The sequence below is a fragment of the Mauremys reevesii genome, linkage group 8 (genome assembly GCF_016161935.1).
Source record: "Mauremys reevesii isolate NIE-2019 linkage group 8, ASM1616193v1, whole genome shotgun sequence".
Classification (NCBI taxonomy): domain Eukaryota; kingdom Metazoa; phylum Chordata; order Testudines; family Geoemydidae; genus Mauremys; species Mauremys reevesii.
Window position 1 is genome coordinate 87,920,321 of NC_052630.1, and position 25,055 is coordinate 87,945,375.

Consider the following 25,055-nt stretch of genomic DNA (forward strand, 5'->3'; position numbering starts at 1 on the left):
TGCAAGGGTAGAGGGTCTGAAAGCTTGGGTTCCAGCCTGAGCCTGAATGTCTACACAGCAATTTTTAGCCCCTCAGCTCAACCCCTGTGAGACTGAGTCAGTTGACCCAGGCCAACTGCGGCTGTGCCTCAGGTCTTTTAACACTGTGTAGACATACCCTTAGATCACCCAGGACACTGAGTGCAGTTAGAGCAGGAAGGAGTTAGGTAGCTTGATTGGGTTTGGAAGGGTAGAATGAATCACTTACATCTGTAGAGAGCCTGATGAGCTAAGGAGGTAATTAGCTCACCAACTGGAGAACCCAGGGAAAAAAACAAGCTGTATAAAAGGCTGACCAGGGAGCAGAGGTGGGCCTCCATCTAGCTGCTGTTGCACTGTGTTGCACTGAAAATAAAGGAAGAAACAATCATAAACATATTTTTATATGTTACTTCAGTGAACTCTGTGTGCTGTATGATTTACCAGGAGTGCTTATCAGCCTGGGTTTGGAGGTGCTGGCGGGGATGTCTGTTCACCGTGTGGTGTGGGTTATTGATATCCTGCTGTGTCTATGTGGATTGTTGATTGTTTGGGTTGTATGAGGCTGTCCCATATGATATATCTTCTACTTTCACTTCTCTAATATAGGGTAAAATTCTTCTAAACACAGAGAACCTACATAAAGCACTCACATCACCCCTTTAACAGAGAGCCAGTCTATCCCTTGTGGGAAGAGAAGCTAATATATGCTTAACTATCTAGCTCCAATTTCCCCAGAGCCCACAGAGAGGGCATAAAAGAGGTGTGGCTGCTCCTTCAGCCACTAAACTGGAATAGAATCCATAGAGAGTCTGTGATGCAGCCCTGCCACCTGTGGATATCGTACTCCACCACAAGCCACAATGAGATTTTACAATCAGTTTCTGAAATGCAACCTTATATGCCAAATGTATGCACTTTGAAAGATTAATCTGCAAAGTGTTCCTTGGTTTATTCACTGAAATAGTTTTCTTAAGCCAAAATTAGTGTCTGTGATACAGTGTTCTCATACAGTGCCTCAGCAGCATACACTGTACAGCACATTCAAGTAGGTGACAGTACATACAAGCAAATATATGTTTTATGCAGTACAGAACAACAACATATGTTTCTCTTCGTAGTGATATTAAATAAAATTTTCCAATAAATTGATTCAACCTGGCAACAGTGGCCCATAACAGCAGCGAACCATCTGAAGAGTAACAGCTGGTTCCTTTGTGGAAGATTACTTTTCATAATTTCTCTCTTATGAACAACATCGGAAAAAATCATCCTGGTGCAATTTACTGTATCCTGTAAATTATTTCACTAGATTTTATCTCTGTTCAGTTCAATTCATATTTTTTCCATTGCAGTTTTATCATTACTACTTTTTGGAACTGGTGTTTTCTGTTTTTTTTTCCCCTGTGAAAGAGTTGCAGTATCTGAGACCTGTTAGTGAGTGATATCTTGATAAGTATAGAAACTCCTATGTAGAGAACCTGCATGAGGCCTATATATCAATTAAATCCTTAAAATAAGGCTTAAGTGGAACTTAAGCAATAAACAGGCCTTGTACTCATCATGAATTTCTGACACAACTAACTATTTGAAGATTTTTCCATTGCTCTGTACATTGTTTGCAAGGTTCTTAATAGTTGACCAAATCTTATCTGTGTTGTCACAGTGTGGATAGCAACTTCCAGCAATTTCTCCCCCCATTTAAGCATGTATATTCCAACGTGTGATTTATTAAAACCACTGTTGTGCATTTTAGTAAGGTTTAATTAATATTTTCAATTTATTTTATGTTCTGTTGTGAATGTTTATAACTTTGTGCAGAATTTAAAGGTATTTTATTTGTTCTTTAGTCTATTGAGAACTGCTCAAAGGAGAGAAAAATGAACTTTCCTTCTAAGGATCTCAAAGTGCTTACAATAAACCTGGAAGCACTTTGTAAAAATCAATATATATGGAACCATATTGGTGAATTTCATCTACAGAGCTAGAAGGTTTTTAGATCTATGCCCATTTTGCAGATGAGTTTATCTGATGTATGTTGAGATTAGGGAACTCTAATCAATTATAAAGAACATGTGTATAACCTTTCCTGGGAAGTAGTTGTTAAAGTATCACTTGTTAAACTTTCTCTTTCCTTAGAATTGTTTTCTGTACATAGTAGAACAAAGGCTATAATAATTGCCCAGTTTTATTTGGAATAATTTTGTCAGCAATATCCAGAAGAAAATCATGAGTTTGTTGATATACCTGAATGATGCTTCATGAACCTCCAGTTAAACTTTCTCTAATTTATTCTCTCTCGCTCTCTTTTCATTTCAGCAAAACCATTTGAAAATGGACAATATCTGGACATTTATGGAATTACAAGAGACCAGGCTGGGGAATATGAGTGCAGTGCAGAAAATGATGCCTCAGTCCCAGATGTGAAAAAAGTAAAAGTCACAGTAAACTGTAAGTCCTGTTACTTTTTAATCACTAAATCCAGTGGAGAGGAAAAAAGAGCTGAGAAGAAAACAGCCCAATGTAGTATAGTGGCAACAAGCTGCTGAAATAATAGCCCTTTTCTATTAAAGTAGCGAAACATCCTGGACACTCACGGTCTGAGTTAGTTCCACAAAAGGGAGATGTGGAATAAAGGCTGAAATGTCTGTGTCCTCCAATTCTTCTGCAAAATGGAGGATGGTAATGGTTGACATTTCACATTTCTTGCTTTTGTGGACATAAGTCAGACTCTTGGGTGGTGATATTTTTTCACGCTGGAGACTGAACTGTGTAATTCTCATTATTACTGATGAGACTGGAATCCCTGTATTTGTACATTGAAGGCTATCTTCTTTTCTCAGAGTTCTTTTGCCACAGTGTTCTGCGGTTTAATTTTGTGCAGTTGTACAGTAATGTAGAAAGAAGAGATCATTTAGTCTGGTCTATCTCAGTGGAAGTATATTAAATAGCAGGTCTTACTATGATATAACCCCAGTACAAATACATGAGAAGCTCTGCTAGAATGCAATTATTTCATTAACATCTTAGTAGAGATGTCTGATATCAGTGGAAGTGCGTAAGACTGGCTGTTAGATTACTTTATAGGCTATCAAGTCTGTCCTTACATGGGCTTTTTTGTCAATGCTTTGCTACTCTACAGTTTAAGTCAACATAAGTTATGTTGCTCAAGGATGTGACTTAGCCACCCCCTTGAGCAACATAACTTATGCTGATTTAAGCACCAGTGTGGACAGCACTATGTCAGAGGGAGAGCTTTTCCTGCCGACATATCTACTGCTACTTGTGGGGGCTGGAGTAATTAAGCCAACAGGAGAGCTCTCTCCTGTCAGCTTAGAGCAGTTACACTACTCTTTTGATTTGAAATATTACACTAATTATATGCTAGTAAAACTACGTAACTTTAAGGGGAGGAAATGAGAATAAATTCTTAAGGGTGAACTACAAGGGAAATTTTAGGTAGGCTAAATGCAATTACTCAGATTGTAATTTGGCCAGATCACTAGGATTAACACGTCTCTTCTCTTGAAAATTGCCTTGGGATCTTAAATAATTACAAGTTGCAAGGACTTTGGTTTGTGCCTCCTTCAAAAGTTAGTGTCTCTAAGCGCAGTGCTTTTAGCACCATGCTATGAAATTAGTTCTGTAACGATTCAGAGAGAGGAGAATGGCTGGCAGAATTGCTTGCACTACTAAATGCATTACTTGGGTTTTCCTTGGAGATATCCTATCAGAACACTGACCAAGCCTGACCTTGTTTACTTTATGAAATGGTATGGCTGCAGGCCACTATGTGCTGGGATGTAGTAGATCAATGCAGTTGCCTTTTACCTGTAGAGGCTTAGTTGATTGTTTTATTCTTATCATTACAGGCAAGATTCTGCCTCACTTAATTACATGGATTAGTACTTACAGTGATCTCAGAGAGTAAGGGAAGCAGAATCAGCACCTTAGTAGCTTTTTTTACATGTCCCTAAATCACCAGAGGGTTTGGCACAATTGACCATAATTGGCAATCTCTCTGCCACGGAGAGGTCCAGGGTTGAAATACATAGAAACTCTGCAGATCAGGTTTACATTGGTAAAACTATAATATGAGCAAAACTGCTTCAGGAAGCTTAACACTGAGTCTGTACTTTGATTTTCCTGTGTCCCTTGTTTCCATGAACATTTTGCTGAATGCACCCCAAATTTTGGAAAATAATTGTTTTAAAAATCTAAAATTAGTGTTAGTTTTATGGATAACTATAATAGTTTTATACAACATGTAAGTGTACAGCATTGTTATTCTTCAATGTTTTGTTATAATATAGTGTATTACAGTACAACTGCAAATCCTTACAATATTGGTCCTTTATCATTACAGTAGTCTAATTGGCTTCACATCAATAAAGGTTTGTAGAGTGGGGCCCTTATTTTGTGGAGTGACTTTCATGCAACCTGTGTCCCAGAATGTTTTACAGAGTTAAGTGAGCACCAAAGTGTATACTCAGCAGGTGCACTGCCCTACATCCTATGTACCCAAAGGGACATTTTCTGCTGGTTAAGAGGCATCTCCAGCCCCAAGACCCCTCGTGCCTATGCAGCAGTCACTGTTAGTCCCATTCACACTTTCTCCTTGTTAATAGTACCTGGCAGCATTGTAGCGGTGCCCCCTCAGCCATCCTCGCCGACAGCTTCCGGGCTGGCATTTTTGCCAAATAAACTTTGATTCCTCACAGCTCTCCTCTTTCTTCCACCTCCTCTTCAAGAGCCGCTCAGGTAAAGGTAGAATTTTGCATGTAGAGGGAAGGAGCGAGCTGAGGTACAGAAGAGGGAACTGGCGAGGCTGAAAGAGTTGTTTTAGCGAGGTGCTCAATAATAAATACTTTAATCCCTGTAAACTGTTATTCTGTCATGGAGCTCAGTGACACAAATGCCTCCAGTTTGACTTTGCAACTTGATGGGGGTTATAGCCTTATTAAGTACATCATTCCTTATACCAAGAGCACTAATAGCTTCTCCAGTCTAATTCTTAGTCACATATACACGTCTGTTAATAATGAATATTTCAAATATTACTTTACACTTTAGCTACTTTTAAATATAAATATATAAAAATATAAATGTAATTTTTATTTACGGCTACAAACTAATTAAGTCTAGGATTAAATGCTGGCAATTTTTATTTCTGTATGAACCTTTTTTTGCTAGAGAAAAATGAAATAAAACATCTGGAACAATAAAGTATCTGTCCTAATTTTTCCAGAAAGCAGCCAAATTGATTTTCTCCTGTTTCAAGTAATTTAGAAGAAAATTAATGTGAGCGCTGAGAATCTGCAGTATGTGCCAAACTTCAGTTGGGATATTTACATAACCAGGAGCAAAGATTTTAGGGCTAGATCCTAACCTCTGTGCTCAGTTTTATACAAGTGGTCTCTGTAGAAGTTTGGCAGTTAAGTTGACTCAAGCTGCAGAGCATCACTAGAGTCACTTCACAGCTGTTGTTTCAGCCTTCACAGTGCAGTTCCATCCACAGTACCTGTGTGCACCCAAAGAGGATTTTGACCTGCGGGTCTACTAGGCATGCCCCTGTCATGCCTCCAAACAGCCTTGTACATATTCTGAAGGCAAATCTTGCACATAGGACTTGCAAGAGAGACAGCAAATTCATTCTTAGCCCCCTTCCACAGCTAGATAATAGGATTTTGGAGACCTTCCAGTAAAAGAGTCTTTGAACCCCTGAGTGCAAATTACATTGTGAACCTATCTTCCCTGGTTCTAAGACAGTCTTTCTATTCTCCTCACAGGAATCAGAATCTCTCCGTCTCCTGTGGCCCGGTCCCTATCTGTCTCCCCCTTTCCCTCTGAACCACTGAGCCACATCTGTCTCCCTTACCTCAGGACTCCCCATGTCTTCCTTTCCTAGCATCCTATTATTTCTCCTGTCTTCTCCTATTGTCTGACCCCCTTTCTGGGTTAGAGGGGAAAGAAGGTGATCTTCAGAGCTACCTGGCCTCTTGTGATTCTCTAGGATGAAGAAATGGAAAGTGCAGGGGAACCTTTTTGCTATCCCTCCTGCTATTGTTGTACTGGATAAGATGGGGACAGGGTATGAGGGAAACATCTGGCTCCCCAGGTTGAGGGAGGGTATTCTTCAGTCTAGAACTCTCTCCCTGCTGAGCTATCCAAGGAATTAAAAATGAATCTTTAATTAAAGATTATGTCATCTGATGAAACTTCTAGGAATAAGTCCAACCCAAATTGGTAGCCCTAATTCAAGCCCAAGACTGCTGATGTACGGGACACAGTGTACGACTAATCTATTCACTCATGTTTTTTGTCTGAGTGTGTGGGATGTTTGTGTACATGAGAGCTTTTGTTTGGGAGGGTATATGGCTAGTTTGAGAAGGGACTCTGTAGTTTAATTTTGCTAATGAAGTTTTGTCCGCGTTTTACGTATGCTTCCAGTGAAGTCTGAGTGTGTGTTTTGATTTATTTTGTCTTTGTTTTTTAATGTGATGGAAGGACCCTGCAGTACAAAGCTATCTTGCAGTTACAAGATAGCTTCAGCTATCAGCAGTTGGCATGCCATGTCCCTCTTCTTTAGACAGTGTTTGCTTATGTAAGCGGGGTCTGAATGAGCTCGTCCCTGACATCTAGTAATGAACTGGGAGAAAAGACTTCAGGAGCAGACTGTATTTGCATGGACACACCTAGTCTGCCAAGGTGTTCAGCAGACAGAACTGCATTGCTAAAGTGATCAATTTTGGCCAATGTTGTGTTACAATTCACGTTGGTATTGAATACAGGGGTAATGAAATGTTGTTATCCTGATTGTATGACTAAAGGGCAGCAGAACTGTACTTAGCATGCTCTGATTGAGGGGGTCACCCTACTGAACCTCACGTGCTAAGCAGCAGGATGGGAAGCCAAATCACAGTGAAAATGACAGAGGATGGGGACAGGTGTTCCTACCTGATGCTCTGGAATGTGCCTAAAGAATCCTAGACAGTATTTGATCCTCCCCTTTCCAGTGTTTAAAGACATGGCTCATTGGACTCAATAGAGACTCCTTATTCCTGTTCAGTGATTAATGGAGCTGAAATCAGTAAGGAGCAGGTCCAGAGGTTAAACCTTAGACCTGGTGTGGCATCAGTGTTTCAATGAAAGACTAAGGCCTGGTCCACACTAGGACTTTAATTTGAATGTAGCAGCGTTAATTCGAATTAACCGTGCACCCGTCCACACCAGGAAGCCATTTAATTCAACATAGAGGGCTCTTTAGTTCGAATTCTGTACTCCTCCCCGACGAGGGGAGTAGCGCTAAATTCGACATGGCCATGTCGAATTAGGCTAGGTGTGGACGGAAATTGACCTTAGTAGCTCCGGGAGCTATCCCACACTGCACCACTCTGTTGACGCTCTGGACAGTAGTCCGAGCTTGGATGTTCTGATCAGCCACATCAGCCAGCAGAGCCAGTGGAGGGAGACCCTCTCTCTGTACCAGTGCTCACACAGTGAACGGGAGGAGAGGTGGCGTGAGGAAGACAAGCAGGTAACTCAAACGCTGCTTGGACTAATGAGGGAGTAAACGGACACGCTCCGGCGCCTTGTGCGTGTTCTGCAGGACCGCAGGCAGGAGGACAGAGCCCCCCTGCAGTGTATCTGCAACTGCCCTCCCCCGCCACAAAGTCCCATACCCCCCTCACCCAAAATAACCAGAAGGAGGGGCGCCAGGGGGCGTTAAAACTGTCACTGCACCCCAGCAGAGTGCTCAAGTACCCAAAAGCTCTCATACCCTAAATTTTGAGAAGTCCTTTCCTTCCCGCCTCACCCAAGCCCCCGTCCCAGTTTCATCCCCTAACTGGCTAGTTGATAATAAAAAATACTTTTCTGTTAATTACTGTTTCTGTCATGTTCTTTTAGAGGAGACTGTGTTTGAAGGGGGGAAGGGGGTTGGTAATTGGACAGGACAGTCGCCTTTACCAGGGTACAGACACGGGGGCAGGATCAGCAGCAGCAGAGAGGTTCAAATCACTAAGAGCTGTGCTAAGTGCCGGAACCTCAGAACACAAGGTCAGCGAAGTAGCAGCAGTGGTAATGACAGTGGCACAGCTGAGTGGTGGCAGAGAAAGCAGCAGAGGTTGCAGCGAGCCGCCAGTGGCAGCAGCAGCAACATACAGCAGCAAGTGGCAGCAGAGATAGCAGCAGCAGTGAATCATAGAATATCAGGGTTGGAAGGGACCTCAGGAGGTCATTTAGTCCAACCCCCTGCTCAAAGCAGGACCAATCCCCAACTAAATCATCCCAGCCAGGCCTTTGTCAACCCTGGCCTTAAAAACCTCCAAGGAAGGAGATTCCACCACCTCCCTAGGTAACCCTTTCCAGTGCTTCATCACCCTCCTAGTGAAAAAGTTTTTCCTAATATCCAACCTAAACCTCCCACACTGCAACTTGAGACCATTGCTCCTTGTTCTGTGATCTGCCACCACTGAGAACAGTCTAGATCCATCCTCTTTGAAACCCCCTTTCCAGTAGTTGAAAGCAGCTATCAAATCCCCCCTCAGTCTTCTCTTCTGCAGACTAAACAATCGCAGTTCCCTCAGCCTCTCCTCATAAGTCATGTGCTCCAGCCCCCTAATCATTTTTGTTGCCCTCCACTGGACTCTTTTCAATTTTTCCACATCCTTCTTGTAGTGTGGGGCCCAAAACTGGACACAGTACTCCAGATGAGGCCTTACCAATGCCGAATAGAGGAGAATGATCACGTCTCTCGATCTGCTGGCAGTGCTCCTACTTATACAGCCCAAAGTGCCGTTAGCCTTCTTGGCAACAAGGGCACACTGTTGACTCATATCCAGCTTCTTGTCCACTGTAACTCCTAGGTCCTTTTCTGCAGAACTGCTGCCCAGCAATTCAGTCCCTAGTCTTTAGCAGTGCATGGGAGTCTTCTGCCCTAAGTGCAGGACTCTGCACTTGTGTTTGTTGAACCTCATCAGATTTCAATTGGCCCAATCCTCTAATTTGTCTAGGTCCCTCTGTATCCTATCCCTACCTTCCAGAGTATCTACCACTCCTCCCAGTTGAGTTCATCTGCAAACTTGCTGAGGGTGCAGTCCATGCCATCCTCCAGATCATTAATTAAGATATTGATCAAAACTGGCTCCAGGCCCAACCCTTGGGGCACTCCGCTTGATACCGTCTGTGAACTAGACATGGATCACTATCTGTTGAGCCTGATGATCTAGCCAGCTTTTTATCCACCATACAGTCCATTTATCCAGCCCATACTTCTTTAACTTGCTGGCAAGAATACTGTGGGAGACTGTATCAAAAGCTTTGCTAAAGTCCAGAAATAGCACATCCACTGCTTTCCCCTCATCCACAGAGCCAGTTATCTCATCATAGAAGTCAATTAAGTTAGTCAGGGATGACTTGCCCTTGGTGAATCCATGCTGACTGTTCCTGATCACTTTCCTCTCCTCAAAGTGCTTCAATAGTTTCCAGTAGCAGAGGCATCAGCAGCAGTGGAGGCATTGCTCAATGTGCCCTTCCCTTTTTGGGGTGCGAAGTGAGCCCATGTGAACACACCAATGAACTCTGGGTCTTTGCTAACCCAGGACAAACAACCTTGAGTGGGGTGCTGCAGAAAAGGAGAGTGTTGTGTTAAAGGGATATTTGCTAGTCAGAAACTGAGGCAAAGGACACTGCCCAACATACTCTGGGGTGGTTGTTTTCTTATGGTTACATTCTTTTGAATCGTGATTGTGTTTTCTGAAATCAGTGGTTTTCTCAAAATGTGCTTGCGAGGGGCACTCACCAGATTCCTGGAAGAGCACCCCAGAATGTAACCCTTCTGCCACATGGAGACAGCAACAACAAGGGCTGGGTTCAATATCTAGGGATTTCTCTTAACAGTACAAACAGAATTGGCTGGAGCCCCCACCCAGTGATCTCAGAAAACTAATCAACATCCCTAGGTGCCTCTAAGAGGCCTGGTCTAATCTAAAAACATAAGCCATGTTAAGTCGATCTAATAATGTTTGTGTGTATACTACCGAGTCCTTTCTGCCTACCTAAGTGCCCTATAAAGTTGACTTCTGTACTCCTCCTCTGTGAGAGGCATAGCACTTGCTTGAACATCCACGGGTCGACATGGGGATAATGTAGACATGTTGTGTAATTTTAATGAATTGGCCTCCAGGAGGTATCCCATAGTACTCCACTGTGACCTCTCTGGAGAGTATTTCAAATCTATTGCATGTCAGTCAGATACACGGCAAACAGCCCATCCCCTGTTAAAGCCCTGGAAACTTTTGTATTTTCATTTCCTGTTTGATCAGCGTGGAGAGCTCACCAGCACAGCTGATCATGGAGACTCAAGGCCACAAACACGCTCCAGCATGGAGTACACAGGAGGTGGTGGATCTTATTGCTGTGTGGGGAGAAGAGTTTGTGCAGGCAGAGCTCCAATCCTGCAGAAGAAATGCTGATATGTATTCCAAGATTGCATGGGGCATAGATGGCTACACCAGAAGACAAGCATACCAGAAGACAAGAGAGGCAAACAGTTGTTCTGGTTCTGCCCCACAGAAATGCTACTTTTATGAGGAGCTGCATCCGATTCTCAGCAGCAACCCTACCACTACTCCAGAATGCTCCGTGGATACCTCCCAGAAGCCCTGGGCGACCTCAGGCAACAACAAGGAGACATTGTTGACGAGGAGGAGGAGGAGAATGTGAGTCAGGCAAGCAAAGGATTCATTCTCCCCGACAGCCAAGAACTGTTTTTAACCCGGAGTCCATCCCTTCACAGGACCAGGTGGTGGTGGAGCGTTATGCCAGGGAAGGCACCTCTGGTGAGTACACATTTCCAATCAAACTATAAGGATTACATGTTGTTATTTTTTATGTTTAATCTGAACAAAAAAGTAGATGTCGTGGGTATTGGTGGCCACTCAGCTACACAGAGGGTGCTCTCCAAAAAAGATTGTTTATGTGCATGGGAATGGCCCGGGAATCCTCCATGGAGATCTTTAGGAAGCTTTCATGGAGGTACTCTGCAATCCTTTGCAGAAGGTTTCTGGGAAGGGCTGCCTTATTTCATCCACTTCAGTAGGACACTTTCCCATGCTACTCCAGTATTAACTCTGCTGGCATCATTGCAGCACGCAGAATTGTAGCATAAAGACCATGTCTGTACCCACATGTTTACAGCATCTGCTCCCTTGCCACCTCTGTTACCCTCAGGAGAGTGATATCGCATAGGGTCACCTAGGGGAAACAGGGGGAAGTTTTCAATGCTAACTCTTAAACCGCCAACAAGTAATCCGCCCCTGGTTTGGTTAAATCTGGGTCACACAACCACGCTTTCCCAAACATGCTGTCGTTGTGGTTGGAAGGGATCACTGTGTATTGCAAGCAGCATTTAAAGAAAGGGGGGGCGAGTAGCTTCCTTTTTGTCTTCCTCACCCCTTTTGCCCCCCTCTCCCCCACAGCCTGGTCCTGCTTTTGTGAAAAAACAAACTATTTGGAGAGCTTTACACTGGTGCCTGTCCTCAAGCACCAGCCAGGTTGCTAGGGGAAAGGGGGCTTTTCTCAAGTTACAGCTTGTGATCCCAAGGATGTCTTCACAAAAGCAGCAGCACAAGACCTCTTGCCCATGCCCCGTGGCCTCACTCACCATGGCTGGAGCAGCAAACCAACTCTTGCAATAGCCAGTGGTTGTCATTATGTTGTGGCTTGCAGTGAAGTGTATTGAGGGGTGGTTTTTTTTATTTAAAAAAATTAACCTTGTACAAGAAACAGTGTATGCACTGTCAATGCTACCCTTGTGCTTTGCATTCCTTACAGCTGAAACCTTGTCCGTTGGCGCATCCGTCACACCGGGACAGTGACTTTCCCAGATTAGAAGGCGGGGAAAAAAGACTCAGGAGGACATGTTCAATGAGTTAATGCGCGCCTCCGAGAGTGACAAGACGGAGCTCAGAACATGGCCTGCACAAGGACAGTGGACAGGAAGGACAGGAGAGCATGCCATGCAGGAAGAGATGCTGTGGATTATGAAGGAACAATCAGACATGTTGAGACGTCTGGTTGAGATTCAAGAAAGGCAGCTGGATGCTAGAGTGCCTCTGCAGCCTATGCTGAACCTGCAGCCATCATCGCCCAGTTCTACAACCTCCTTCCCCAAGCATCCTATGAAGCAGGGGGTGAGGGGGGAAGATGTGGGGAGGGGAGTTTGGTATCCCTTGTACTCAACACGAGGGGAGGGTACAAGGACCAGAAGGTGCCCATTCCCACACCTTTGATTGTTATTGCAGTGCATCTGTAAGCAAACTTTCCTTGTTTCTCCCTCCATGGTGTTATCAGCCCTTTTGCCCCAGATTATCTTCCTTTTTTTTGTTGTTTCTGCATAATAAAATAGATTGAGGAGGTTGAGGAGAAAATACTCTTTATTCATTGAGGAGAAAATACTCTTTATTCATTCAACACACAGTGGTTGGTGGGGTTGGAGTTTACAGGGGAGAAATACAATGGAGGGGACAGTTTGGTAAGGAACAACACAGATAAGTGTCACATTACTGTGGGTCGTTGCTGAAACTGGTTTTCAAAGCCTCACGGGGACGCAGAACCGCTCAATGTGCTCTTTTTATTGCCCTGTTGTCTGGCTGCTCAAAATTGGCTGCCTGGCAATCTGCCTCAACCCCCACACCCCAGCGGAAACTTTTCTCCCTTTGTTTCAAAGAAATTCTGGAGCATACAGCAGGCAACAATAACAGTGGGGATATTGCTTTCACTGAGGTCAAACCTAGTAAGCAAACAATGCCAGTGACCTTTTAAATGTCCAAAGGCACATTCCACCACCATTCTGCACTTGTTCAGCCTATGGTTGGACCGATCCTTACTGCTGTACAGGCTGCTAGTGTACGGCTTCATGAGCCATGAGAGCAAGGGGTAGGCTGGGTCTCCCAGGATCACGATTGGCATTTCGACATCACCAATGGTTATTTTGCAGTCTGGAAAGAAAGTCCGTGCTTGCAACTTTCTGAAGAATCCTTTGTTCCTAAAGATGCCTGTTTCATTGCACCTTTCCCGATCATCCCATGTTGATGTCAGTGAAACGGCCCCTGTGAGCCATCAGAGCTTGCAACACCATTGACTTTGGGCTTATGTACTCTTTGGCAAGGTGGTCTGGTGCCAAGATAGGGATATGTGTTCCGTCTATCGCCCTACCACAGTTAGAGAACCCAATCTCAGCAAAACCATCCACTATGTCCTCACGTTGCCCAGAGTCACTACCCTTCTTAGAAGAAGTCTGTTAGTGGCCCTGCAAACTTGGATCACAACAGATCCCACAGTAGATTTACCCACTCCAAACTGATGTCCCACTGACTGGTAGCAGTCTGGCGTTGCAAGCTTCCACAGAGCTATCCACTGTCAAAGCAGCTCTCATTTTAGTATTGCTGTGCTTCAGGGCTGGGGAAAGCTCTTCACACAGTTCCTGGAAAGTGGCCTTATGCATTCGAAAGTTCTGCAGCCACTGCTCGTCATCCATAGCTGCATAACAATGCGGTCCCACCAGTCAGTGCTTGTTTCCTGGGCCCAGAAACAGCTCTCAACAATGTCAAAGTGATGCATGACTGTCGCCAACAATTGTGAATTGCTCTGCTCTGTGTCTTCCAGCAGGGATGCTTGAGTGGCATCACATTGTTCCCTGTGGTGACTCCTGTGTCAGCTACCTCAGGATAAGGCATGAGGTGTTTGTAATGCTCACAACAACAGTGTACAGCTAGGCAGGGTCCAGGCTTATCGTGCTCTGGTGTCCGTGTGGGTGATCCAGGCTTGCAAGAAAGGCTTGGTTTGTTTGCTGTTGATTTCAGGGGGGGAGGGACATAAGTACATCATGGGAGGCTAACGCCATGTTCCCATAACCACCCATGTCAATGTTTTGGTCCCATAAGGCATTGCAAGCCCAACCCAAAATTCTACTCAGCTATGTGCACTATGGGATAGCTACCCACAGTGCAGTGCTCCATGTGTCAATGCAAGTCCTGCTGGTGAGGATGCACTCCGCCAACACAATGAGTGTAGTGTGGACATGCAAGATTGACTTGCTTAAATCGGAGGCTCGATGCTGATTTACATGAAGTCGACTTAACTTTGTAGTGTAGACATGGCCTGTATAACAAAATAAAACTTTTATTAAAGGGGAAAGGGAATCTTCAGACCCTGCTTACAATTAAATTTGCTATAGGCTTCTTGGGTCTGCGTAGGGCCCATGTGGAGTATGTTATGCCTTCGATAACAATTTTTTTTTGTTGAAAATGGCAAAACCAAGATTCAGGTACAAGACGAAACAGCTTGTGCATATGCAAATTTGTAAAAGTCAGCTAATTGTTATACGTTTTTGTCTGTCTCAGTATGTAACTTGTCCACTAGCCAGTTGAACTAAATGCAACATCTGTTCCATACCACAAACACTTATTCAGTCTGACTAGGCAGAAGAATGACTTATTATATTCAGGAGCGTTTCAAGATAAAACTCACTTACATTAGAAAAGCAGAAGCACCCTGTAGTGATCAAACTGCTGTGTATATTTCATTCACATTGAATTTTAAATGTAAAATTACAGTTGGATAGAGAGGACTGAAATTCTAAGCACTTAATTCTCAGTTGTTCTGAGTGTGAGCTGAGTCCTGGGGCTACCTGGGGGTCATGCTAGATATAGCATAAGGGATTGTTCCAGCAGCCCAAGGGCATCAGAGTACAAACTCCTCTAAGCCCACCTTTTACACCTCCATTTTGTCTTCTCTCAGCTCCCGTGTCTGCTCCTGAATTCCTCATACACAGTGGGGGAGAGCTGTGCGGGCTTTACACCCCTGAGGGAGTCCACTACCGAGAGGAATCCCCAGCTGCCCGTTTATAGCAGCTTTAAATTCCCTTTGTGCCAGGACTTATCCAGGGCTGAGAATCTGGCCCGTAATCACCTAATTACCACTCAAAGAGTAAAAAATACTTTGCAGTTGCGAGGTGCCTTCTATTAGGCTCTTGTTGACTGTATGGGCCTAATCTGTGTTCTGTTCACTGCATAAGGTCCATGAAGTGAGGAAAGCAGAGAGTTTAAGAATATTCCCTAAACTGCTAGATACATGAGAGATAGTGTGACAACCCATGTGACTGGCATGGGTTGACAGAAAGGTTTGAACCTAGCATGTACATCTACAAAGCACAGATCTCGGTACCTCTTGAGCTAAAGCAGTAACCTGGTAGCAGTATTAGGGTATGTCTGCACTACGGGATTATTCCAATTTTACAGAAACCAGGTTTTTTAAAACAGATTGTATAAAGTCAAGTGCACGTGGCCACACTAAGCACATTAATTCGGCGGTGTGCGTCCACGTACCGAGGCTAGCGTCGATTTCCGGAGCGTTGCACTGTGGGTAGTTATCCTGTAGCTATCCCATAGTTCCCGCAGTCTCCCCCACCCATTGGAATTCTGGGTTGAGATTCCAATGCATGATGGTGCAAAAACAGTGTCGCGGGTGATTCTGGGTAAATGTCATCACTCAATCCTTCCTCCGTGAAAGCAACGGCAGACAATCATTTCGCGCCCTTTTTCCCTGGATTGCCCTGGCAGACGCCATAGCATGGCAACCATGGAGCCTGTTTTTGCCTTTTGTCACTATCACTGTATGTGTACTGGATGCTGCTGACAGAGGCGGTACTGCAGTGCTACACAGCAGCATTCATTTGCCTTTGCAAGGTAGCAGAGACGATTACCATCCCTATTGCACCGTCTGCCATTGTAAATTGGCGATGAGATGATGGTTATCAGTCATTTTGCATCGTTTGCATTTGGAAATTGGCGATGATGGTTATCAATCCTTTTGTACTATCTGCTGCTGTCATGGGTGTTCCTGGCTGGCCTCGCTGAGGTCGGCCAGGGGCTCATGGACAAAAATTGGAATGACTCCCTGGGTCATTCCCTTCTTTATGTTTTGTCTAAAAATAGTCAGTCCTGCCTAGAATATAGGGCAAGTGTACTAGAGAACCAGAGAGCACAGCCGCTCCGTGTCAGAGCCCCTGAGATCCCGCAGAAATGATGAGCTGCATGCCATTCTAGGGGGTGCCCCTGCAACAACCCCACCCGTTGCTTCCCTCCTCCCCCAACCCTCCTGGGCTACTGTGGCAGTGTCCCCCCATTTGTGTGATGAAGTAATAAAGAATGCAGGAATAAGAAACACTGACTTTTTAGTGAGATAAAATGAGGGGGAGGCAGCCTCCAGCTGCTATGGTAGTCCAGGCAGGACATTAAAGGGTGGGGGGGGGAGAGGAGCGCAGCCTCCCGCTGCTATGATAGTCCAGGTAGTACAGAATCTTTTATTTAGACATGAAAGGTGGGGGGCTGATGGAGCTCAGCCTCAGCTGCTATGATGAGGACGGTTACCAAGCCTTTTGTACCATCTGCCGGGAATGACCAGGAGTCATTCCCATTTTTACTCAGGTGCCCCCCGGCCAACCTCACTGAGGCCAGCCAGGAGCACTCACGGGATGATAAGGATGGTTTTCCACCATTTTGTACCATCTGCCATCAGGAAAGGAAGGGATGCTGCTGTTCAGCGCCGCAGCACCGCGTCTACCAGCAGTATGCAGTAGACATACGGTGACATTGAAAAAAGGCGAGAAACGATTTTTCCCCTTTTCTTTCATGGGGGGAAGGGGGGGTAAATTGACGAGATAAACCCTGAACCACCCTGGACAATGTTTTTGACCCTTCAGGCATTGGGAGCTCAGCCAAGAATGCAAATGCTTTTCTGGGACTGTGGGATAGCTGGAGTCCTCAGTCCCCCATCCCTCCCTCCATGAGCGTCCATTTGATTCTTTGGCTTTCCGTTACACTTCTCACGCAGCACTGTGCTGAGTCCCTGCTGTGGCCTCTGTCTATCATAGCCTGGAGATTTTTTCAAATGCTTTGTCATTTCGTCTTCTGTAACGGGGCTCTGATAGAACAGATTTGTCTCCCCATACAGCGATCAGATCCAGTACCTCCCGTACGGTCCATGCTGGAGCTCTTTTTGGATTTGGGACTACATCGCCACCCATGCTGATCGGAGCTCCATGCTGGGCAAACAGGAAATGAAATTCAAAAGTTCGCGGGGCTTTTCCTATCAACCTGGCCAGTGCATCTGAGTTCAGATGGCTTTCCAGAGCGGTCACAATGGTGCACTGTGGGATACCGCCCGGAGGCCAATATTGTCGAATTGCGGCCACACTAACCCTAATCCGACATGGCAATACCGATTTCAGCGCTACTCCCCTCGTCGGAGAGGAGTACAGAAATCAGTTTAAAGAGCCCTTTATATTGATATAAAGGGCTTCGTTGTGTGGACGGGTGCTGGGTTAATTCGGTTTAATGCTGCTAAATTCGGTTTAAACGTGTAGTATAGACCAGGCCATAGTCTCTCTGTGAACTCTGTGAACTAGCCACTAGCTAGGGACACAACACATACTGTGAAAACATGTTACATATTCCACCTTTCTGGGGAAACTTCTCTTGCAGTCCACAGGATTTAAAGCCCCATGCTTGGACAGCATTGTCCAACAACCCTCCATGGATTTAACCTTAGATATTTTACAACCAGAATGCACAGACCTCTAGCACTGAATGTAAAAGAATAACTGCTCTAGCTGATAGTAGTAATCTTCTGTGGACCAGGCACACTGTACAAGCATGTTACAAAAGCATGCCCCACACACCAGCAGCTAGAAGAACCACCCTTTTCCCCTGTCATAAAAAGAGGCTTTCTCACTAACTGTCTCAGCAACCAGGAGGGTTTACACAGGGATTGCACACCCTGCCTGCTAGCAGTAATGGGAGGGCTAGATTGTGAAATTAGAATACATGTCTGTCATTGCACTGTGTAGGTCAGTGTACCCGTGGTTCCAGCCAGAGAGCGGAGTAGTCTTTGAACGTGACCTTTCATAGCACATTCCCTACAAGAAATGTGGGAATGGCTAGTCACATTCCTGTGAAGTAATGCAGAGTTTCAAACTGTGTTTTGTATCAGAGGGGTAGCCGTGTTAGTCTGGTTCTGTAGAAGCAGCAAAGAATCCTGTGGCACCTTATAGACTAACAGACGTTTTGCAGCATGAGCTTTCGTGGGTGAATACCCACTTCTTCGGATGCAAGCAGTAGAAATTTCCAGGGGCAGGTGTATATATAAGCAAGCAAGAAGCAAGCTAGAGATAACGAGGTTAGATCAATCAGGGAGGATGAGGCCCTGTTCCAGCAGCTGAGGTGTGAAAACCAGTCTTTGTTTAGTCCTGAGCTGATGGTGTTAAATTTGCAGATGAACTGGAGCTCAGCAGTTTCTCTTTGAAGTCTGGTCCTAAGGTTTTGCCATTCCTAATGTCTGATTTGTGTCCATTTATCCTTTTCCTTAGAGACTGTCCAGTTTGGCCGATGTACATAGCAGAGGGGCATTGCTGGCATATGATGGCATATATTACATTGGTAGACGTGCAGGTGAATGAACCGATGATGGTGTGGCTGATCTGGTTAGGTCCTGTGATGGTGTTGCTGGTGTAGATATGTGGGCAGAGTTGGCATCGAGGTTTGTTGCATGGGTTGGTTCCTGAGCTAGAGTTACTATGGTGCGGTGTGCAGTTGCTGGTGAGAATATGCTTCAGGTTGGCAGGTTGTCTGTGGGCAAGGACTGGCCTGCCACCCAAGGCCTGTGAAAGTGTGGGATCATTCTCCAGGATGGGTTGTAGATCCCTGATGATGTGTTGGAGGGGTTTGAGCTGGGGACTGTATGTGATGGCCAGTGGAGTCCTGTTGGTTTCTTTCTTGGGTTTGTCTTGCAGTAGGAGGCTTCTGGGTACACATCTGGCTCTGTTGATCTGTTTCCTTATTTCCTCGTGTGGTTACTGTAGTCTTGAGAATGCTTGGTGGAGATTTTCTAGGTGTTGGTTTCTGTCTGCGGGGTTAGAACAGATACGGTTGTACCTCAGTGCTTGGCTGTGTGTTTGTGAATGTAAAAACTGTGTTTTTACGTTCTCAGAACATTGCTGAATAGCCACCCACAACAGCATCCTGAGATGATTTGTAACATAATCCCACTGGTGTTGTTCCAGTTGGGTCACACTGCTCGTTGCAAGGGCATCACCTTTCCACCTCATGCTACCTGACAGCATCAGTTCTGTCAGCAGTATCAGATGCTGAACTGAACCAGGCGTGGGTATAGCTAATAGCAAAAAGGTGTCCAATATTGTCTGCTCCTTAAACAGCTTAAAAGGCTGCCTGATGGATAAGGTTCATCAGCTAGGCTAGTTGTGTAGGGAATGCTCAGACCTGCACACCCCATACTACTCAGAGCTGCATCACAATCTGGGCAGGACATTTATTTGCCTATATTTGCATACTGTGCCCTCATATTGGCCTCAGAGATGCCTGCAGCTGGAAGCAGAACATCACAATTTGTTTGAGTGTGCAATGCTTGCCCAGAGAGGTTTACTACACATGGCCGCATGGGTTACTTCTCTAGGCATTAGTATCTAGCTGGGTAGCTGGTTTATAATCTAGCCCTGCATGGAGTTTCAGATGCATAGTCAACACAGTGGAATGTCAGGTCTTCATTTCCGTAATTGGTTTGTGGATTTCTGCAGTCATTTAATGACATAATGGCTCTTCAGCTCTTAGAGATTGAATACCACTATGATTAAGACCAGTTTCTTATTTTTATGTGAAAATAATTACAGTAAATGTGTATTAAATTAGTTTGCAAATTAAATCTGTATGGTTTTTAATAATAGAATCATAGAAATTAAAGATGGAAAAGCCTTCTGATCATCTTGCCCACCCCAGGCTAGTGTAGGATTGTTCTTAATGGCATGTTCTTCAGTCTTCTTTCTTTCTTCCCCTCCAAACATACACTGAATAAAATATTCACTTTTGTTAGAAAAGTGAACAAATGAAGACAAAAACCTGCCTTCCTTTTCTTTGTATCATTTCTGTTATTGAAAAATTATCATACACAGTATGGCACGAGAGCCTCATACACTCTGTCCAAATCCTGGCCCTTAGATCCTAGTGTAGTGTCACTTGGGCCCCCAAGTTCTGTCTGATATTGGAGAATAAACTTTATTGCCTCTTCCACTAGATGAAAAGAATTTTTTGAGTAAACTGCTGTATTAACAAAAGGAGAGAGACCAACTGGCAAAAAGATCATAGTCACTTGGCTCCATGATCTGGAAATTATATTATCATTTACCATCCCAGTGCCTTTGGACATGTTGGATTGGATTCTGATGTCAGGTTACACTGTAGTAATCTGGGAGTAACTCCATTGGCTTCAGTGGTGTTACTTCAGATTGGCAGAAGCATAACAGCATGCACTGTGTCCCAATGGCCTTGATTTTACAATTGTAGTTAAAGTAGGTGTAAATGTGGATAGATGGGTAAGGGTATATGTGCAAACCTTTATTTTGCAGTCAGGAAAATGCAACCAACAGCGACTCTAGCAAGACACGCAGTGAACTCCATATCATACAACGCAATGATTATCTGATGATAGAGTAACTCAAGATGGTGTAGCATCGCTTAGGTCTTTAAAAACCAGATGAGCATTAAGCAGCACACCTGGGCGTGGAAGGGCAGGATGGAATAGAGGGAAATATTAGTGGGGGGAGATGTATACTGCAGTTATCAGTAAAGGAAGGGTTTGTGTTTGGAAAAAAACACAATAATTTTCCTAATCTACTTTTGCTATTGGAGGCTGTCTGGTTCTGTTAACCCTATTGATAAAATTCCTCCTTTGTTGGCTCACTAGGACCTCCACTTCTATTCTGCTCATCTGCCCATCCTAATACTCTGCTGTTGCTGTGTTCCTGATGTGTTCTGCCAATCTTTTGGTGGGTTTTTAATTTGGCTGCATTATTTACCTTCTGATTCAGCTCCTCAACAGATCTTTACTCTGTGGGGATGGCCAGAATACCAAATAGTACTCCAGGGACAAATGACCCAATTTTAGCCTTTATATCTCACAAGATTTTTACTTGCTTTCTCTGGGACAAGGAATGAAATAGGTGCATGCTCTTTTTGGAAGTAACACATCCTCTTGCATCCTCTATTTGGCTTTGTGTTTTCCCTTCTAAGCTCTTTGATCTGCTGAAGTACACTGGTTTGACTGAAGGTTCAAGTGGTCTTTATTCCATCTCTGTATTCTCCTTGCATAGCCTCTTGCATTAGTGTGTTTTCTCCAAAACATTACACATGTAGACCTTTGGCCATATAGTATCACGATTCTCATGAACAGTTTAATGTAAAATAAAAAAAAGTCAAAAGAAGTACTGGTAGTTAATATTTTCCTATTGATTAAAAGTTTACACTGTTTACTGCAGATCTGGTAGTTGTTGAATAAATCAGGCTTTTACTATGCCCTGTAATATGTGGTTGCAGTGAACCCTGAACAGCTATGCTGCATAGGAAACAGGCATATTTTTGAATATGGATATTCACTGCATATAGTAGCTGCTCAGTCTTCCAAATATGTACAAGAAAATTATGTGGTTTCAATTAGTTTTTTATTCTAAAGTTTCCAGGCTGGATTACATCCAACCAGACACAAATAGCAGTTTGCTGTCTGCCCTTGTACCGTAAATATTATAACTTTAACATGTTTTTCTTTGCAGTGGCGTATTACATAAATTATTTTTCTCTTTAATATATGTGTATCTCTCATGCTTTCTTTAAAATGATGGTCATAGAATTCATGACTTTTTTGCGTGTGCTCACTGAAGAAAGTGTAATGAGATCTTAGCATCAAGTAGTGTGGTGCTGGTAGTTTCCAAGTAAGGAATACATTTCCAAATTGAGCTAAAATAGATAAGATATAATCCAATTTCACTTTACCAGTAAATCTTATTAGCATTTTCCATTACATTTTATAAGGCAAATACTGATTTACTGATGATAATCTTGAGACCCCTTTGGAATAACTAGAATCTTGGATTAACAAGATTTTAATATGTATTCTGAAAGCTGGTCTGTAGTTATACATACATTACTGCAGCTTCACTAACTCTTGTCTGTTTTATAAATGAAACACTTAAAAAAACTAGAAGTAGTTGCTAAATGCTGGAATCCCTAGAAGCACTTAGGTCATGCTAAGAAGATGAAGAATGAGACACATGCACCATGAAGCAAGCTTTTATTTTAATTTATGTAAAATTGTCAATTCCCTAAATTAATGAATAGCAAATGTGAACTTTTAAATGGACTCGCATTGCAGAATTTCTGTTTTTAGCTGCCCCTTGTAAATTATACGAAGGGTCTGTTCTGCTGTAGCTGTAAAATAAACAGTTTGCTTCAAGCTAGACCATGTGGATTTCACTGAGTAAGAGTCAACTAGCCTTCTAAAAGAAAATGCAGCTATTAAACTGAAAATAAAGGATAAGATTATTAATTTAAATGAAGCTCTTACTAGTCTTGTGCTACAGACCACGGGCTAGATTCACTGGTGCTGGGGCAGGGTGGTGTAAATTACTCTTCCCTGCACCAATTTAGCCTCTTGATCCCTGGAAGGAATTTAACCTAAGAGAGGGAACTGATGGAACTGCTGCCTACTCTTTTCCCCTGGCTTTCGCCTAGAGGATGGGGGGAGGATAGATATCTTTAGTTTTTGACCAGTGCTCCAAAAGAGTTCTGCTGGTACTGGTTGCTTAAGAGAACGCTTGGAGTTAGCACATCTTCAGACAATGTCCCCTTCCTAGCCAGCAACTGTCTACCAGCTTTATGGCTCCACTGACCCTTATTGTTCCCCATTAATAAGAGAGGGGAGTTTGCAACTACTTTTCAGTACTGCAACCTCCTCCTCTGTTGGGCTTTCCAATGTGAGGAGCCTGCACAGCATAAACTAAGCAAATTGGTGCTGTTTGTTAGCTGCATAAGTCATGTGGTATTGTTTCTCTTCTCTGATTGGGTGACTTACGCAACTAACCAGCAGCTGGAACTTTCACGTAAGTCATTCAAAATTCACTCTTGCCAAATATTAGAATATTTAAGCTTAACATTTCCTCTTCAGGACAAGTAGGAGATTTGCTAAATATTCATAGAAAAACAATCACAGGGGACATGAACACAATAAAAGTGAATGCATTTAAAGATTTGATCAAGAATTTACATAAATATTATTCTAATAGTCAATCAGCTCTAATAGTGACTGTTGTGGTTGATTTATACATGTATAATTTCCAATTTGATTTGTTGCTTATGTACATTTTGTACTATTTTTAAAGGCAAATTGAAATTAATAGACAATATTATGCCCAGGGGATGGACTTCATCAACCTAGTAGTCTTTTCCATCTCTTTTATGATTCTTACCACAGTAAAATCCAATGTAATGTTTTGCTTCCCTAATGCTAAGAAGTTAATTAAAGAAAACAAAGCTATGTAGACACTGTCATTTAATTTTCTGTTTTATTTCTGATATAATGGTTCACTAAGGATTTGACTTTGCTGCCACTTTTTTGAAGTCAATGAGAGATTTGCATTATTTTTCATAGGAACAGGATAGGGCCCTTAATTGCTTGTGTTAATTTTATTTTAAATGTTTGGTTTTTCTTAGATAGTTTAGGTTTTTGCAGAACAGCTTAACTCATTAGCATGTCTTTGAAGTCTGCCTCACTGTTGCTATGGCAGTTTGCATAATATTATCCATAATGTTCTGATTTTACTTTGAAATCAGACATACTGTACAAGTCACTCTAACCTAATTATATCTGTAACCTTAAAACTACTGTGGAAGAAATTATACTGTTCTGTTTGTTGTGCCTTTTACTGTCTAGACATTTCTCACTGTCCTTACTCTTTTAGAAGGTGTGTTACTTTAGAACTGTTGTTCATATTAGGTCTTGGCAAAATTTAATTTTAATCTTTTATAATTTTGACTCATAAAATCAATGTTTAAAAATAAACATTTTTAACCATTTAAATGTTCATAGTTGTGCAAAATTATGGGGTGAAGTAGCAGGCAATATGGAGGCCAGACAGTCATTATTTAATGTCCATAAATTCTGAGATTCAAAAAGTTAAAGCTCTATAACTATTGAAACACAAATTGACAGTATCACATGTCAAAATACACAAAAGTAAATATCCTTAAATCAAACGCTCAAGGAGCATTTTTCTTACTTTGCCTATTTGTAAATTTCTGTTATGAAAATATTTTTGTTTGTGTGTGTGTGTGTGTGTGTACAGTGAAATTGACATTTGCTAACATTCCTAATAAAAATCCAGTCTTTCCAAGTCTATTCACATTTCATATTAAAAAATTACAAATTACCCACTTGGATTTCATTAACAAAATGCTTATTTTTGATGCAACAAAGAATAATTTCTCAAAAGCAAACAATATATATATAAACTTCCAAAAGGCTACTTCACAGATCTGCCTCTGATGTTCTGCAGACTTTATTAGACACTGGTGCAATTAGAACATTAGTCACAAAAATGTATCAACTTTTTCTGTTTCCTGTAACTTCTAATACAACCTACAGGAAAAAGCAATGGAGTCCAGTTTAGCCAGTATGTGTTGTATGTGTGATAAATAACCCTGATTATGAGCACCTATAGACATGAAACCACATATCTGTAGCTCCCACTGAAGTGGAAAGAAGTTGCTGATATTCTCAGTGTATTTTACTTTTTTTCTTGAGTGAGATCTATATATATATCACATCTTCATGGTTTGCTTCCTCCACCCACATGGAATTGCAATTATGACTTGAAATAACTGTTCAGAAAAAGATATTCAAATCAGAAAAGTGTGCATGCATGGTATTTTCACAAAACACAATTTCACATTTTTCTTGTCTATGGTTCAGGGCATTAGAGGCCAATAAAATCAATCTCTAGTCATCTCTAAGGTTCTTGCTACTCCAATGTGGTCCATCTCATTATGGATTCCTTCTAATTCTAAGTCTCTGACTGTAGGGAATCACTAGTTCTCCCAACTCTTCTCTTTTCTTCTGGACCTTTCTGTACAAAA

At 42.9% G+C, this 25,055-nt stretch overlaps 1 protein-coding gene across 1 annotated transcript in view; it reads left to right on the forward strand.

Moving 5' to 3' along the window:
- The window catches only part of NEGR1 (neuronal growth regulator 1), a 216,606-nt gene that overhangs the window by 33,593 nt on the left and 157,958 nt on the right, over positions 1–25,055 (forward strand). The window contains exon 3 of the mRNA XM_039483111.1: positions 2,338–2,469. Coding sequence (XP_039339045.1) covers positions 2,338–2,469 — 132 coding nt within the window. The remainder of the gene's footprint in view (positions 1–2,337; positions 2,470–25,055) is intronic.